The 16,886-nt window shown below is 39.7% G+C and overlaps 1 protein-coding gene across 12 annotated transcripts in view; it reads left to right on the top strand.

The window, feature by feature from the left end:
- Mphosph9 (M-phase phosphoprotein 9) overlaps positions 1–15,460 on the top strand; it is a 52,982-nt gene extending 37,522 nt beyond the window's left edge. For 6 of the 12 annotated variants that reach the window (XM_048343082.1, XM_048343080.1, XM_048343079.1 and 3 more), the window contains 8 exons: positions 2,703–2,840; positions 4,071–4,243; positions 5,654–5,800; positions 6,814–6,934; positions 8,171–8,274; positions 9,938–10,185; positions 10,514–10,582; positions 14,955–15,460. In XM_048343082.1, the coding sequence (XP_048199039.1) occupies positions 2,703–2,840; positions 4,071–4,243; positions 5,654–5,800; positions 6,814–6,934; positions 8,171–8,274; positions 9,938–10,185; positions 10,514–10,582; positions 14,955–15,056 (1,102 nt within the window). In that variant the 3' untranslated portion in view covers positions 15,057–15,460. The remainder of the gene's footprint in view (positions 1–2,702; positions 2,841–4,070; positions 4,244–5,653; positions 5,801–6,813; positions 6,935–8,170; positions 8,275–9,937; positions 10,186–10,513; positions 10,583–14,954) is intronic. The other 6 variants (XM_048343087.1, XM_048343084.1, XM_048343090.1 and 3 more) reach the window with 4 other exon arrangements.
- The last annotated feature ends 1,426 nt before the right edge of the window (positions 15,461–16,886 follow it).

The following is a 16,886-nucleotide window of genomic DNA, read 5'->3' as shown; positions in this document are numbered from 1 at the left end:
ATAAACTTAGATAATTGATTTGGTGGAGGGAAGAATGACTTGGGATTATAAGCATGTGACACTATGTGTGGTCTGAACTATTTTATATTCTGAATGTTGAATTGTGAATATTTTGAATGTTGAATGAATTTTGAATTTTGTTTTGAAATTTATATTTGAATTTATAATGGAATGAAGAATGATTATTCAGAATATAAAAAAACTCAGAATTCAATAAAAAAGACAACTTCCTTAAAATGGTAAAAGAATAGGAATATCCCTAGTATCTTAATTTACAGAAAACCAAACTGTGGCTAATAGAAATGAATGGATGCAGGAGCTGGGAATATGGCCAAGTGGTAGAGTGCTTACCTCACATACATGAAGCCCTGGGTTCGATTCCTTAGCACCACATATATAAAAAAGCCAGACGTAGCATTATGGCTCAAGTGGTACAGTGCTAGCTTTGAGCAAAAAAGAAGCCAGGGACAGTGCTCAGGTCCTGAGTTCAAGCCCCAGGACTGGGAAGAAAGAAAAAAAAGAGAGAGAAAGGAGAGAATGCTTGTGGTCATAAGTAATCAGAATAATGCTAATTAAATAGCTGTAAAACTGGGCTTGGTAGCTTAAACCTGTAATTCCAGCTACTTGGGAGGCAGATGCAGGAAGATCTTGAGTTGGAGGCCAGGGGGAAAATTGAGGTCTTAATTTGAAAACAAAAAACAAAAAGGTTGGGAGTGTAGCTCAAGTGGTAGAGTATTTGTTTAGCATGGGCAAGGCCCTCACTTCCTTCCCTAGTATTATACATAATATACACAACAACAACCACAATAACTGCATACCATTCACAAACAGATTGACCACACAAAATCTCATAATTCCAAAGTTTGTTAAAGATGTAAAGAAATAGGAAGTTATACTCATGGCTGATTGCAAGTTGGAACAGCCTGTCTGGAGAGTGGTTTTTCAATAGCAGGATGACTGGTGATGGTGGGGATACCCAAAATTTCATAGTTCCATTTTTATATATTTACTTTAAATGAATTTTTCCACCTGTTAATTATGGCATTGTTGATGAGTGATGCATTAGAAACTTAGCATTGTTACCAGGAGAAAGTATAAACAGTTTGTGAGATAATTGTTAAATGACCTATATTAACAGAATGCATCATAAACATAATGTTGAGCAGGACAGTAGCAGAAAAGAATGTCTATACCATCATCGAATTTAACAAATATAAGTATACATATAAAATTTTTTGTCCTAAATGATAAAACCAAATATGGAAAGATCTTAACATCAGTTAGAACTGTGGGTGGGTGCTTGTAGTATGTCTTATAATTTTTTAAGGATGTTTAATACATTTAAAAATTGAGGGAGAAAGGATAGAGATGTAGCTCAGTGGTAGAATGTGGACTTAACATGCATGGGGCCTTGTGTTCCATCTCTAACATCTCAAAAAATTTTTTTCTTGAGCAAAAGTGACTTGGAGTTGATTTGACAATAGATGAGAGATACTAAATCTGGCTGTGAAAGAAATGGAAGCAGAGAGAAGGGAGTAAGAGTTATGAGTTTTTATTTCAGGGTTTATGCTCACTTTGATGTTGGACTTGAGGTTATTGTTTGACATTGAGGGCTGGTACAAGAGACTTACATAGTGGAGAGAGGAAAGTCAGTTGTGTTGGAGAACAGGAGCTTGCTGATCGTAGATGTGTGGCCATCTCTGTTCAAGATGCTGACGATGACACTGTGCCATTGGGTGACTGCTTTCCAGTGGAAATGGACTGTGCAAGTACACAGAGGAAGTATGTCCATTGCAGTCAGTCAAATTTGGGATTTTGCTGCTAGCTAAGTATGAATGGGAGAAGACATGAGGGTAGGGATGGAGAGTAAGGGTCATGAGTAATTGGATTCCAGAGCAGATAGTGGAGGGCTTGGTGACCAGGGCCATGGTTTACAGGCAGGTTGCTATGGTAGGTCTAGGCATGCATGCTGAAAAGTAGGAGAAGGGTCTTTGGAGTGCTGGTGTTTTCATTGGCTGTGATCTCTGGAGATAATGGGATCCAAAGATAGCTTTTGAGGTGGACAACTGAGGAGTTATAGGGTCAGGTCACTGAATAGAGGCCAATCATAGCTCCTGAGGGTGTCTGTTGTTACGACATCAGCAGGTGTGGAGAAGAAGAGACAGGAGCAACATGACGATGGGGAGCCTGAGGCAAGCAGAGTTTTTATATAACAACATGGAGGAAATGATGACCTAGAAGGACGCTGGGCCCTGGTGGAGTGATAGCCACATGTGACTTGGAATTGATCAACATTTCTGTAGCCACTTGTCAGGTGTTCAATAGCAGCATGTGACTTGAGGCTTCTCTACTGGATAATACAGACACGGAATGTTTCTGGCTTGGCTTCATCCCTTTGTGTCTAAGGAAACACAGAGGGTGGCCCTGCTTCCTTTCCTTCCCCAAGTCCTGCAGCAGAGTAAGCCATGTTGGAGAATGCTAAGAAGTAGTTGAGGGGCTGTGGAGTACCTCAGTCTTGACTGCAATTAGGGAATATTCAAAAGTTCTGTTCAATTCATGTATCTAAAGAATAGATTATTACATGTTTTTAAGTCACTATGCGAACATGCAAAAGCCACGTGAAAGCAGGTTGTCTTAACATACATGTAATGTGTGAATTGAAGAGCAAAACTTGCAGTGTTTTGGAATGTTTCTCATTCCAGTAGCATGCTAGCCACCTCGGATGTCAGCAGGCGGAAGTGGCTGATACCAGGTGCAGAATATTCCATCTTTACCGGTCAGCCTCTAGACATCCAAGACAGGAAAGTGGATAACCAGCTGGAGGAACCCCATGTTCCTGGGTAAGATAACTACTAAAGGGCTAGTTAAGAGCGTTATGCTTTCTTCAGAAAGATATAAAAAGCCACCTTTGAGTTTCTGTTTTTATGGGGCTCAGACCCAGAGCTTGAGCATGTCTGGTAAGTGGTCTACCACTGAGTTACAGCCTCGGCCCAGGAGCCATTTCTTTGGTCCTTTTTTAAAACATGAGTTCTCAGTATGTATCCTAGGTAGCTTGGAACTTGATGTGCAGTCCAGGCTGGTTTTGAGCTCATGCTCCTCCTGCCTCAAGAATTTTGGCTTGCAGATGTGAATCACCATGCTCAAGTCTTGATTTTTTTTAAAATGTTTTAATTTTGAGGCCCTGAAGACTTAACTTGAGCTTGGGGCAGCTAAGCAAGAATTCTACCACTAAGCTTTACTGCAAACCCTGGGCTTTTTGAGACAGGGGCTTTAAACAATGTATACAATTAAATTTTTTTTCTTTAGTTGTACAAAGGTGTTTCAATTCAGCATGTCAACTTATGAGTACAAGACACAGGGTGTTGACAAGTAGCCCAGGCTGGTTTTGAACTCTGAATTGTCCTGCCTTAACCTTCTAAGTGCTAGGATTACAGGCATTGTCAACTTTGCTTCTTAATCCTCTGTGAATCCTAGTACTGTTGTCCTGGCTTGGTACACTCTAAGCAATTATCACAGAATTAATGGCTTAAGCAACAAACACTGATTTCTTCAGTCTGGAGATTGCAAGCACAGGGTCAAGATGCCACATGGCTGAGGTCCTTATAGCCCATCTTTAGTGTGTGCTAAACAGTGCTCTCAGATTTCTCCTCCTCTTCTTTCTTTTTCTTTTTTTGTTTTTGCTAGTTTTGGGATTTGAACTCAGGGCCTGAGCACTGTCCCTGGCTTCTTTTTTCTCTAGGCTAGCACTCTACCACTTGAGCCACAGTGCCACTTCCAGCCTTTTCTGTTTATGTGGTGCTGAGTAATCAAACCCAGGGCTTCATGCATGCTAGGCAAGCATTCTACTACTAAGACACATTCCCAGCCCCTCCTCCTCCTTTTCTAAGGACATTAATCCCAGGGCTTCATCTTTCAGCACCTTTTTACCTTTTTACCATTTACAAATGTCCTTGTAAAAATCCCTCCTCAAAATACCATCCTGTAAAGATCAGGACTACAACCTAAATACATTTGTCAGGTGGAAGATTTACAAATACTCAGTGTGCTTACAACTACAATTATTATTTAAGGTACCATTCTCCTCCAGAAAAGGATTCTTCATCTGGAAGTTCATCAACAAGCTTATTGGTTAAAAAACAAAAAGAGATGTCAGACACGCCAATCATGAAAGCTTTGAAAGAACTTGATGAAGAAAAAATATTAAAAAATTGGGGGACACAGACAGAGAAAGAGGACACCTCAGGTAGTATTTTATTCCTTGTTTAAGATAGACAGGCATAGGTATATTTACTCCTCCAGTTCTTCATTTAATTAATACTACTGTCTTTTTGCTGGGTGCCAGTGGCTCACATCTGTAATCCTAGATACTCAGAAGGCTGAGAGCTAAAGATGGCGCTTTGAAGTAGTTGGAGCAGGAAAGTCCATAAGACTGTTATCTCCAATTAATCACAAAAGTCAGAAGTAGAGTTGTGGCTCAAATATTGTAGAGAGGCCCTGAGTGTGTGCTTGCATGCTTGAGTGCATCTGGAGCTTGAACCCAGGGCCTTATGCTTTCGCTCAGCTTTTTGTTTTGTTTATAACTGGCATTTCTGGCTTTTTGCTAGTTAACTGGAGATAAGAATCTCAATGATTTCTGCCTTGGCTGACTTTGAACCATGATACTTAGATCTTAGCCTTCTGAGTAGTTAGGATTATAGTCCTGAGCCACCATCACCTGACCAATATTACTTACTTTAATATTAAATGTGATAGTACATACCTAATTACCCCACCACTCAGGAGGCAGAAGGCAGCAGGATTGCAAATTCAAGGTCAGTCTGATACCTTATCTTAAAAAAAAAAGTCCTCAGATAATATAATGAAGTTTAATTTATGGAACTATTGCTTCAGCCCCATTTCATGAACAATTACATTCTCTACTTAATAATTTGTCACTGTTCTGGTATAATATATTCCTTTTATGCAAAGAAAATTGCATATTCAGATGATGAAAAGACTTAAATTCCTAAAAGCATTTGAAAAAACATTTGTATTGGTTTATCTTCTTTGCAACATCAGAAAATTGTGACAGACATTTGGCATTCAGAAAGCAGAGAGTAACACACTCTATTTTTCTTCCTTGGTTATTGAGTCTCTGTAGAGAGGAAGAGAAATATCTTAATTGATGTTTAAGATTAGGGTCTCACTTGGTTGCCTCCCCTGGCCTTGAACTTGCCATCCTCCTGCTTTAGCCTCCCAAGTGCTGAGCTTACGGATGTGCTACCTCTATGGGGAGCTGAGAAGCATCTTTCATGCTATATCTTTCTCCTTCTACTTTCTACTGTACATACATACATGCTCAGATCTGCCAGCCCCAGCCTTAGGTCTTTGGAGTTGCAGTTCTACAGCAGCATCTCTACTAGTAAATAAATTAGTAACCTGCTTCCTAAAAATAAACTTCTGAAAAATCACCTTGAATGCCTGTTGTAAACAAGAAGCCATGTGAATCTGTTAGAAGTCTCTTATTTCAGCACATTTGCAGATAATTATTACACCCTTTATGGTGAGAAGAAATTTTTGAGCCAAGTGTATGTTCAGTGGAGGACCCTTGCGCAGTGTGACATCTATAATAAAGGCTTGTTTTGACTTTGGTTTTTGTATTTGTCTTGTACAGAATTAGTGAGTTCTCGGCACACTGAGTCTTCACTCAGTACAAGTCGTTCACCTGAAAAATGTGCTCAACAGAGACAAAAGAGACAGAGTTCTACTTCGCAAAGATCGTCATCTTTACCACCTTCAAATCGTAAAGCCAGCACTCCAAGTAAGAATTCGGTGCACTTTTCTCTTAGGCTAGAGAGAGTGACAGGTGCTTGGTTTCCAGCATCTCTGTGCCTGCACAGGCTGATTCCCATTGGTCCACACTGAAGGGGCACAGATAGATGAACATCTTAAGTTTAACCAGGTGCCAGTGGCTCACGCATGCCTGTAATCTGAATTACTCAGTGAGGCTGAGATCAGAGAATCAAGTTTTGAAATCAACCTGGACAGGAAAGTATGTGAGACTCTTATCTCCAGTTAACCACCAGAAAAATCTAGAAGTAGAGCTTTAGCTCAAATGGTAAAACCTTGAGCAAAACAAGCTCAGGGGGGCTGGGAATATGGCCTAGTGGTAGAGTGGTTGCCTCCTATACATGAAGCCCTGGGTTTGATTCCTCAGCGCCACATATATAGAAAAGCCAGCAGTGGCACTGTGGCTCAAGTGGTAGAGTGCTAGCCTTGAGCAAAAGAAGCCAGGGACAGTGCTCAGGCTCTTAGTTCAAGCCCTAGGACTGATATACGCGCACACACACACACACACACACACACACACACACACACACACACTGTTTATTAATCCAGTGTTTTTGTGTGTCCATTAAGTAGACAGTTACACATTAAACATGATTCCAACTAGTGACTTACTCATCTGAAAAGAGAAACTACTTTTTAAATATTTGACCTGAGTTACTTCCTTGAGCTTCCTGTGTTAGAGGAGGATTCACTATTGCCCTGGTGTTCCCTTATTTCCAGTTGACTTCTAAAATCCTGAAAAACCAGTTTTGAGTCAGTCTCAGAAACTCCAGTCTGCTACTAGAAAATGTCATTAGGGCTGCCTTTAGGTGTTAAGATTATAGGTTATTTTATTTTTACTTTGTGTACTCTTACTTAGCTTTCAAAATGTTATGGTAAAATTATGTTACTTTTAAAATTAGGAAAAAATATTTCCTACTGAAAACGAACATATCTATTTAATATAGCAGGAAAAGAATATTTCATCTTTGTTTTCTTCTTCAGCCAAAAGAGAGATTATGTTAACACCAGTGACTGTGGTTTATAGTCCAAAGAGATCCCCTAAAGAAAACTTGTCCCCAGGATTTAATCATCTGCTTAGCAAAAATGAAAGCAATCCAATTCGGTAAGTCCTCTAAAATTATAGAATAATATACTTAAGTGTGTTTGATTGGCTTTTAAAGGTTGACTTTTGCCTATAAACTATCACTAATTTTTCTAGTTATGAGTGGGAACTTTGTAGGTTTATTATTTACATGAATATCATACTAAATAAGGTATTAGAAAACATGAAAACAATTTTAACTATGTAAACTTGCTATTACTAGATTTTAAATACTATCTCAGCATCTTATGCAGCTTTTGTATATAGAATGATAGTTCTTTGGATGTGTGTGTATTACACACACATGTGTGTGTGCATGCACGCCAGTACTGGATTTAAACCAGAGGGCCTGGGCACTCTCCCTTAACTTTTTCACGGTGCTTTACCACTTGAGCCACAGCTCAATTTCTGGCTTTTTTAGTGGTTAATGGCAGGTAAAAGTCCCATGGACTTTCTTGGCTGAGCTGACTTTGAACCCTGATCCTTAGATCTCAGCCTCTTGAGTAGCTACGGTTACAGGTGTGAGCCATTGGTGCCTAGCAGAATGTCCTTCCTGAAAAGGTTAAATACATGGGGAAACTTTGGGACAAGACATTGGGCTGCACAGGTGCAAGTTCCCCTGTCCCCACCTGTCCTCTAGAGGGGGAGCAGGGTGTTCTGAGTGGGAACCCCTCCCAGACCCACTCCCCTGGGCACTTAGGAGCTCAGTTAAGCACATCAAACTCTAGTTTTTCTTGCTATAAAATGGGGAATGATGCTGACCTGCTGTTATAAAGGTCAGATGACATAATGTGTGTTGAAAGACTTTAGATCTGTGTGTGGAAGTATAATTTATTGTTAGAAAATGGACATTAAATTTCAGCTTTAGAAAATTATGACCAGCTTTGTTATAAGAAAATATGTAGGCTGGGTGCTGGTGGCTCATGTGGTAATACTCCCTACTTAGGAAGCTAAGATCTGAAGATTGTGGTTAAAAGTCAGCCTGGACTGGCAGACTCTTATCTCCAGTTAACCACCAGAAGACCAGAAGTGGTGACGTGGCTCAAAGTGGTAGAGCACTATCCTTGAGCAACAGAGCTCAGGGACAGTTCCTAGGCCCCAAATTCAAGGCCCATGATCACCACCACCAACAAAAAATGACAAAAAAAAAAATGTAAATGTAAGAGTTCACTGGATGCCAACTCATCTTTCTAGTGGAGATAGGGAAAACCAGTTAACATTTTTTTTTTCTCACAAATAACTTGCTTCATTCAATAGATTTGATATACTTTTGGATGATTTAGATACTGTTCCTGTGTCCACATTACAACGAACCAATCCAAGAAAACAGCTCCAGTTTCTTCCTCTACATGATTCAGAAGGTATCTTTTTCTAAAAAAATAAATTGATCAGTCCTGGCTATAGTAATTCATTTCCCAAGATTTTGATAGCTTTTCAAGGTTCTTTTGTTTATTTAAATTAAATTAAATTAAATTTTTGTGTGTGTGTGTGTGTGTGTGTGTGTGTGTGTGTGTGTGTGCGCGCGCATATGTGTGCGCATCCAAGGCACTTTTCTTTTCTTTTTTTTTTTTTTTTGGCCAGTCCTGGGCCTTGGACTCAGGGCCTGAGCACCATCCCTGGCTTCTTCACTCTGCCACCTGAGCCACAGCACCCCTTCTGGCCGTTTTCCATATATGTGGTGCTGGGTAATCGAACCGAGAGCTCCATGTGTAGGAGGCAAGCACTCTTGCCACTGGGCCATATTCCCAGGCCCTTAAATTTAATTTTATTGTCAAGGTGATATACAGAGGGCTTATAGCTATATACAGAAGGTAGTGAATACATTTCTTGGCAAACTTGTTCCTCTCTCATTTTTCTCCCACCTTCCCTTCCCCTCCAATTCAAGATTCTAAGAGATAATTCCTACAATTAGCCATTTGTGATGTTGCACTTTGTTGCCCTCATGCAATTGGGCAGCTGAGGTGTGGGGAACTGGGCTGTACTCCATTATTACACTCTTTACTAATCAGCCCAGGCTTGGGTAATGCTCTCACTGTGTTAGAAGCTTGGATAGAGTCACAGGTAATGTGTGTGAAGTTTCTTGGGCAGGCTCTCTGAGCATCAGCTTTTCAATGTCCATTCATGTCCACTGAATGTCAGGATTCATTTTCAGATTTTTTTTTGTTTTGTTTTTTGTGATGGTCTTGGGGCTTGAATTTAGGGCCTAGATACTATTCTTGAGCTCTTTTTGCTCCAGGCTAGCACTCTGCCACTTTGAGCCACAGCTGTACTTCTGGTTTTCTAGTATTTAATGAGAGATAAGAGTCACTTGGACTTTCTTATCTGTGTTGACTTCAAACTGAGATCCTCAGATCTCAGCCTTCTGAGTAGCTAGGATTACAAGTGTGAGCTACCGGTGCTTAACAAGGCTTTTATTTTTTTTCCCTCTGCTTTAAGTTTATTATATGGCATCAGTTAGACTCTCCTTTTCCAAAAAGAGTTTAAAATTCAACTACATTTACATAAAGTTTGCTTACGATCATTTAGGGAAGCTGTGAAGATTGTCAAATGGAGGGCAGAGCTTTTAATTTTATGGAGAAAAAAAATCTCTGAACAAATATGATTTATTACGCAGTAGAGAAGTCCAGTGGTGTAACTTCTACAAACAACTAACTTACAAAATGAATTTTAGGAGGCCAGAAAGAGTGTTGATCGGGGAAGGGAAGGATTGGGCAGAAGGAGGGGCAGAAGAATGGAGAAGGAGTGGGAAGTTATATGAAAATGGAAGCAGGCAATTTAGGGATGGGTGGGGTTGGGAGGGATGATGCTTTGCTTTGTACACCACATAACTGTGACATGTTGAATTGAAATTCCTTGTGTAACTATTTAATAATACTATGATTCATTAATATATCTCTTCGTTACTGGGCTATTTGCATCTATTTCTAGAAACTGAAGTTGGGCATATATTTGATATACATACATATCTATATATTATCTGTTGGAAAAAAATGAAAAGTATAAAATTTCTTTCCTTTCTGACAGAAAAAAACTATTCAGAAAAAGCCACCGACGACTATGCCAATCATAGCTCTAGCCCCGAACCCTTGCCAAACGGAGTGAAGACAGTGTCTGTGAGACCAGCCTGGGAGAAGACTAAGTCAGTTAGCTATGAGCAGTGTAAGCCTGTTTCAGTAACACCACAGGGTAATGATTTTGAATATACAGCAAAAATTAGGACCCTAGCTGAAACGGAGCGATTTTTTGATGAACTTACAAAAGAAAAGGACCAGGTAAAACAAACAAAAATGTCTCTAAAAAATCTTTTTCTGAACTTAATGCTAATGTCTAGGAAATAGTCAGAAGGGTGTTGAGTCAAACTGTCCCATGGAATTATTGGGTCCCACACCATGGGGTAATCAAAGCTGTGTTAGAAATGTCATGAACTATGTTGTTGTCAGTTATCAGCACCTAAAGACAGAGGGAGCTTACATTATGCTAGAGCAGAGCAGAAAACACTAGGCTAAAGTCTTCCCCCCCCCCCCCTTTCTATGTCATAAACCTCCCTGCCAGGAATCAGAATTCTTCTATTTTTATTTGGCTATTTTCTTATGCTAACAGATCGAGGCAGCACTGAGCCGAATGCCTTCTCCTGGAGGAAGGATCTCTTTACAGACGAGAATGAATCAGGTGAAGTGGCTTGGCTTGATCACTGTTGGCATCTGTGTTTCAGCACTCTACTCATCCAGGAAGAGTTTTTAACTGCATGGAGTGCTAAAGCAGCAATCAGAACATTGTAGCCTTTGCAGGAAGTCTTTGACAATCACAGTTATTTTATAACTGCCTGTTAGCTTTCAGGAATAAAGTGGGCCTTACCTGTAGACCTCAAGAGAATGATGTTCATATCATCGTATTTTCAGGAAACTAACTCAGGAACAGAGGGCAATCTATCTTTTTTTTTTTTGCCAGTGCTGGGGCTTGTACTCAGGGCTTGGGCACTGTCCCTGAGCTTCTTTGCTCAAGGCTAGCACTTGAGCCACAGCGTCACTGCTGGCTTTTTCTCTTTATGTAGTACTGAGGAATTGAACCCAGAGCTTCGTGCATCCTAGGCAAGCACTCTACTACTAAGCCACATTCCAACCCCTCTTTGGTTTTTTTATTTGTGGTGCTGGGACTGAGCCCAAGGCTTCATGTGTGCTAAGGACTCACTCTAGCATCTTCCTAGTATTACACAAACCTTTGAACAGATTTTACATGGTCCAGTTAATGCTACCTTCTCTCCTTTCTTGTTATCTTATTTGCCACTTATCTCTATTTAATAAAATAGCACACACAAAAACAGTTGCCCATATCACTGGACTAGCAGTAGGGAGAGATGTGATTTCCAGTTCTGAGCAGGAGGTGGTGCAGGCGATGTGGCCAGTGTACACTGCTTTTCACAGAGAATTAAAATGCATGAAGCCACAGGACGTTTAAAATATGCTCGTTTAGAACATTTTTAAACAGAACAGCAAGTTATATATTTCTTATAGCTTCTCAGTGCCTTAACTTTAGCTAAGGTTCATTTTCACACTGATCTGTGGTAGCAAAGAGACCCAAGGAAAATAGCAGAGGGCCTTTTTCAGGGTTGGTTGCTGCCTTGCCTTTTTCTCTGACCTTCAGTATTTCCTTGTTGTCCTGAAGATTTTTATTGAATAATTTATAGGATTCAAAACATGGAACTTAAAATAATTGCCTTGGGAGGCAGAAGGAAAATTTGATACTCTGATTCTAAATCACTTTGAAATGCTAATATATTTATAAATGAATGTAGTAAGGTCCTTTTCACTTTTAAAATAAGACTTTTGGGGCTGGGAATATGGCCTAGTTGCAAGAGTGCTTGCCTCATATACATGAAGTCCTGGGTTAAATTCCCCAGCACCACATATATAGAAAATGGCCAGAAGTGGCGCTGTGGCCCAAGTGGTAGAGTGCTAGCCTTGAGCCAAAAAAAAGAAAAAGAATCCAAGCCCCAGGACTGGCAAAAAAAAAAAATAAATAAATAAAATAAGACTTTTTGAAGGACAGTAGTTCCTATTTGTACAGGTTAATGCTTCAATCCATTGAGAAAACAAATCTTCAATCCATTGAGAAAACAAATGGCAGAAAAAGGTACATGGGGTAGAGTGCTTGTAGTTCAAGCCTGTAATCCTAGCTACTAAGGAACCTGAGATCTGAAGATCGGGGTTCAAAGCCAGCCTGGGCAAGAAAGTCTATGAGGCTCTTATCTCCTTTAGACTTTTGTGCTTAAAGTGGAGCTGTGGCTCGAGTGATAGGACACTATCCTTGTGCACAAAAGCTCAAGAACACCCAAGCCTGGAGTTCAAGCCCCAGGAGCAGCACCAAAACAAAGCAAAATCTACAGGCACTTTTGGGTAATTTACTCCTATAATCCTAGTACTAGAGGACAACCGAAAGTTTCAAATAACTTACAAAACACAGAAAAGCTTGTTCTCATACAATGCAGGTAGAAGTTGAAATTGTCAGACTTTCTGGAATACAACATGACATAGATCTAAAGCCTCAGAATTTTGCATTTCTTTGAACCTAGCACTTTTTTACTTCTGGGAATGGTTCCTAAGCATTATTTATAGATACTGCAAAGAGATGTGTTTAAGAAACTTATTGCAGCCTTATTTATAGTGTCCCAAATTAGAAGCAACCTAAATTTCTACTCAAAGATTTCCTGGTTAGATATGTTAGTTGTGGAATGTTGTATATTGATTCAAGAGGATGTCATAAGATAAAGGAAATTCAGTTGAAAATATTGGAAATAATAGTTTGTTTCTGTTTTCCTTTTCAAAAGTGTGTGCATATATGTTCACAAGAAGTAGGAAAGAGAGACTCTTCTGATTATGTAATGCAATTCTTTTACATTTAAACTTATTAAAATATATATAAAACACATATATAAGTTTGAACACACACACACATATATATATATATATCAATTTTTTGTGGTACTGAGGTTTGAACTCAGGGCCTTGCGCTTACAAAGCAGTCCCTAGCCCTAAAGATAGAAATTTGTATCTTTATTATCTTTTTTATCTCTTATTTTTATTATCTTTAATTTTATTATCTTTATTTTCAGTTTTTGTTTGTTTTTGTTTTTTGGCCAGTCCTGGGCCTTGGACTCAGGGCCTGAGCACTGTCCCTGGCTTCTTCCCGCTCAAGGCTAGCACTCTGCCACTTGAGCCACAGCGCCGCTTCTGGCCGTTTTCTGTATATGTGGTGCTGGGGAATCGAACCTAGGGCCTCGTGTATCCGAGGCAGGCACTCTTGCCACTAGGCTATATCCCCAGCCCCTTATTTTCAGTTTTATTTCATGATAACATTAGAATTAATACTGAGTAAAGTATCTAAAATGATAAATACGTATTGTGGATACTATTCATTGGTGTTACTTATTATAACTTTGAAATCTTTTTTTTTGTTGTTTTTTTTGTTAGTCCTAGGGCTTGGACTCAGGGCCTGAGCACTGTCCCTGGCTTCTTTTTGCTCAAGCTAGCACTCTACCACTTGGAACTACAGTACCACTTCTGGCCTTTTCTGTTTATGTGGTGCTGAGGAATCGAACCCAGGGCTTCATGCATGCTAGGCAAGTGCTCTACCACTAAGCCACATTCCCTGCCCCTATTTTTTAGAATTATTTTTAATTTTTTGCCATTCTACTCAGGACCTGAGCACTGTCCCTAAGCTTCTCTGTGCTCAAGGCTAGCTCCCTACCACTTGAACCACAGCACCGCCTCTGGCCTTTTCTGTTTATGTGGTACTGAGGAATTGAACCCAGGGCTTCATGCATACTAGGCAAGCACTCCACTGCTGAGCTACATTCCTAGCCCTTATTTATTTATTTTAGAAGTCTCCAGTTTTGTTCTTTCCCAGGCCTGGTGCTTCAAATGGGTGTGGGTGCTATCTCTGAGCATGTTTTGCTCATGGCTAGCACCCTACCACTTGAGCCACAGCTCCACTTCCAGCTTTTTGTGGTTAGAGATGAGAGTCTCATAGATTTTCTTACTTGGACTGGCTATGAACAGTGATCTTTAGATCTCAGCCTCCTGAGTAGCTAGGATTACAGGCATGAGCCACCAGCACTTGGGTTCCCTTCCATTTTTATATTGCTATTTCTAGAATTTGCACACATATTTGGCAGCACTAGGACTTGAACTCATAGTCTTATACCACCTTTCACCACCCTTTACCACCTGAACTGTCTAGTCCTTTTTTGCTATTTTTTTTCTTCTTTATTGTCAAAGTAAAGTACAGAGGGGTTACAGTTTCATATGTAAGGCAAGTACATTTCTTTTTTTTTTTTTAACATTTCTTTTCTTTTTTTGGGGGGGGTTATTACATATATTTCACAGTATACATTTTGACATTCACAAAGATGAAAATTGTCATTCTACTCTACATAGCTTATGAAATCTATAATATTTAGTGCTTTACTTATTTTTCAGACAGGGTCCCTCAGGGCAGATCCTCCTGCCTGTGCTTTCTAATGCCCAGCTTTTTTTGTTGAGATAGGGACTTGGTAACTTTTTGACCAGACTGGCTTCCAACCTTGACCCTTCCTAACTCTGCCTTCTGAGTAGCTGTGATTATAGGCGTAAAAGACGATGACTAGCTAGAATTTTCAAATATTGACTATGCCAAGCATATTAAGAATATTTTGAAGTGCAACAGTTACTTTGAAGGGTTGTGACACTGACACATTGTTAAGTTTAAAACAAATAGTAGGACTGAGAATGTGGCCCAAATAGTGGCATACTTGTTAGCATGAAGGAGGCCTCAGATTCAGTCTCAAGTAACACAGCAATAGAGAGATGCTAGCATAGAGAGAGGAAGAGGGGAAGAGAAGAAAGAAAAGAAATAATGAAAATAAAGAGATTTTCATGGAAAGCAAAGTCAGTATAATTTAAATGTTCATACTCTTTTGTTAAAAGAAAAGATGAACTTGGTGGTTACAGAACCAGTGAACTTGATGTGGAATTCTCATTACATTTTTCCCATTATTCTCACCTAGGAAGCACTGGAAGATCGCTTGGAAAAGATCAACCGAGAACTGGGTTCAGTTCGCATGACGCTAAAGAAGTTTCATGTTTTGCGCACGTCTGCAAATCTTTGAGATTTGTAGCCATTAAATTCGAGACATTTTTGTTTGCACTAATATATGTATAATTATGCAGAAAAGGCAAGCTATTTTGTACTGGTTTATAAGCCTTCAAATAGTAGTTTTACAATCATGCTATTCTTACACTTGCTATTTTATACTTCAGACGGCCACATATTTTCAAGATATTTTTGTTATACTCAGGAATCTCTTGTATATTTTACTATTTAAAAAGTATTATTTTCAAATAGAATAGGTCTTCAATTTATAGCAAGAATAAGGAAATGTACCCAGGGGAAGCAACTTGTTTCTAGAGAAATAGTGTTAACCTTTTATGATGAACTTTGCACACCAATTTTATACAGTTCTGCATTGTAAATACATTTTTCAAAATAAATGCCTAACAGCTTCCATAGTGATAGATGAGTACATGTTGAATATTAAAAATATAGCATATCTTGGCTTTCAGTTATGTAGAAGGTGAGTTTCTTTTTCCTTTTTGTTCTGGTCCTAGGTCTTGAACTCAGGGCCTGTGTGCTGTCCCTGAGCTTTTTTGCTCAAGGCTTAGCCCTCTACTTGAGCCACAGCTCCATTTCTATATGTTTTGGGAGTTTATTGAAATTAAAGTCTCATGGATAGGCGGGCACTGGTGGCTCATGCCTGTAATCCTAGCTACTCAGGAGGCTGAGATCTGAGGATCAGGGTTCAAAGCCAGCCCAGGCAGGAAAATCTGTGAGACTCTTATCTCCAATTAACCATCAGAAAACCATAAGTCTCACTATGGCTCAGTTGGTAGAGTGCTAGCCTTGAGCGGAATAGCTCAGGGACAGTGCCCAGGCCCAGAGTTTAAGCCCCACAACCAACCAAAAAAAAAAAAAGTCACATGGACTTTCCTGCCTAGTCTGGCTCTGATCCATGATCCTCAGATCTCAGCTTCCTGAGCAGTTAGGATTAAAGGCATGAGGGCATGAGCACCTGGCTTATGTAGAAGTTTTTGAGGATGGAATTCTTGTATAAACTATTAGACTATTGAAAACTGTGCAAATATAATTCATCTTATTTTCCTATAACTTCATTGTTTATAAGGAAAGAAAACATGAGAGGGATGTTGGTTCTTCTGTAATTTTGTCTTAGTTAAGCCACTAGAGAGCTGTAGATCTCCACCCATCATTTTGAGTGTGACTGTCCCATCCTGGACAATAAATACATGGATAGTGTCAATCTTGCAAAGGCTATTACCCATGGAGAAACCAGAATAGCCATGCTTTCTTTCAGGGGTGTGGCTTCAACTACCAGTAAAAATCCAAATATTTTAACCTGCCAAGCTCTGATCCACCTCCTCACTCCTGCCAAAAAGAAAAATAAATACTTCATGGGTGCTGTAGTACTAGATTTTAAGTCAGAGCAATCTACTCTGCTTGTTAATGAAGGAGAACTATATCCAGGTAGAGCCTGGTGCTACTTTGATTCTGGGGCCCCAATTGCTGAAGCAGGTTTGTGTTGGGACTGTTGAGGAGGGCCAGGCTGCCTAGCCACCCACTTTGATGGCCAATCAGATCTCAGTGCCCACATGTTCTAGCTTGGCACATATTTATAAACAGACTCCTCCAAACTCAAAACTAATTCCCACTCAAAATGCTCAGGTTTTCAAGTTTAGTTTCCTTTTGAGCTTTTTCTCCTTATGTGGTTCTTAATATATAGTTATAATGAACTAAACCAACCCATTTATTCCATGAACCCAGTTATTGTGTATGCCTTCAAGCAAGCTCTCAGGTGATTTTTGTGTACTTTTCACCAGTTTCACCTAGCTGCTCTGCAGGGTTGGAGCAGGGGTACTCTCTTCTT

Source organism: Perognathus longimembris, chromosome 3, assembly GCF_023159225.1.
Source record: "Perognathus longimembris pacificus isolate PPM17 chromosome 3, ASM2315922v1, whole genome shotgun sequence".
Lineage (NCBI taxonomy): Eukaryota > Metazoa > Chordata > Mammalia > Rodentia > Heteromyidae > Perognathus > Perognathus longimembris.
Note: the sequence above shows the minus strand (reverse complement) of the source record. Positions and strands in the feature narration are given on the sequence as shown.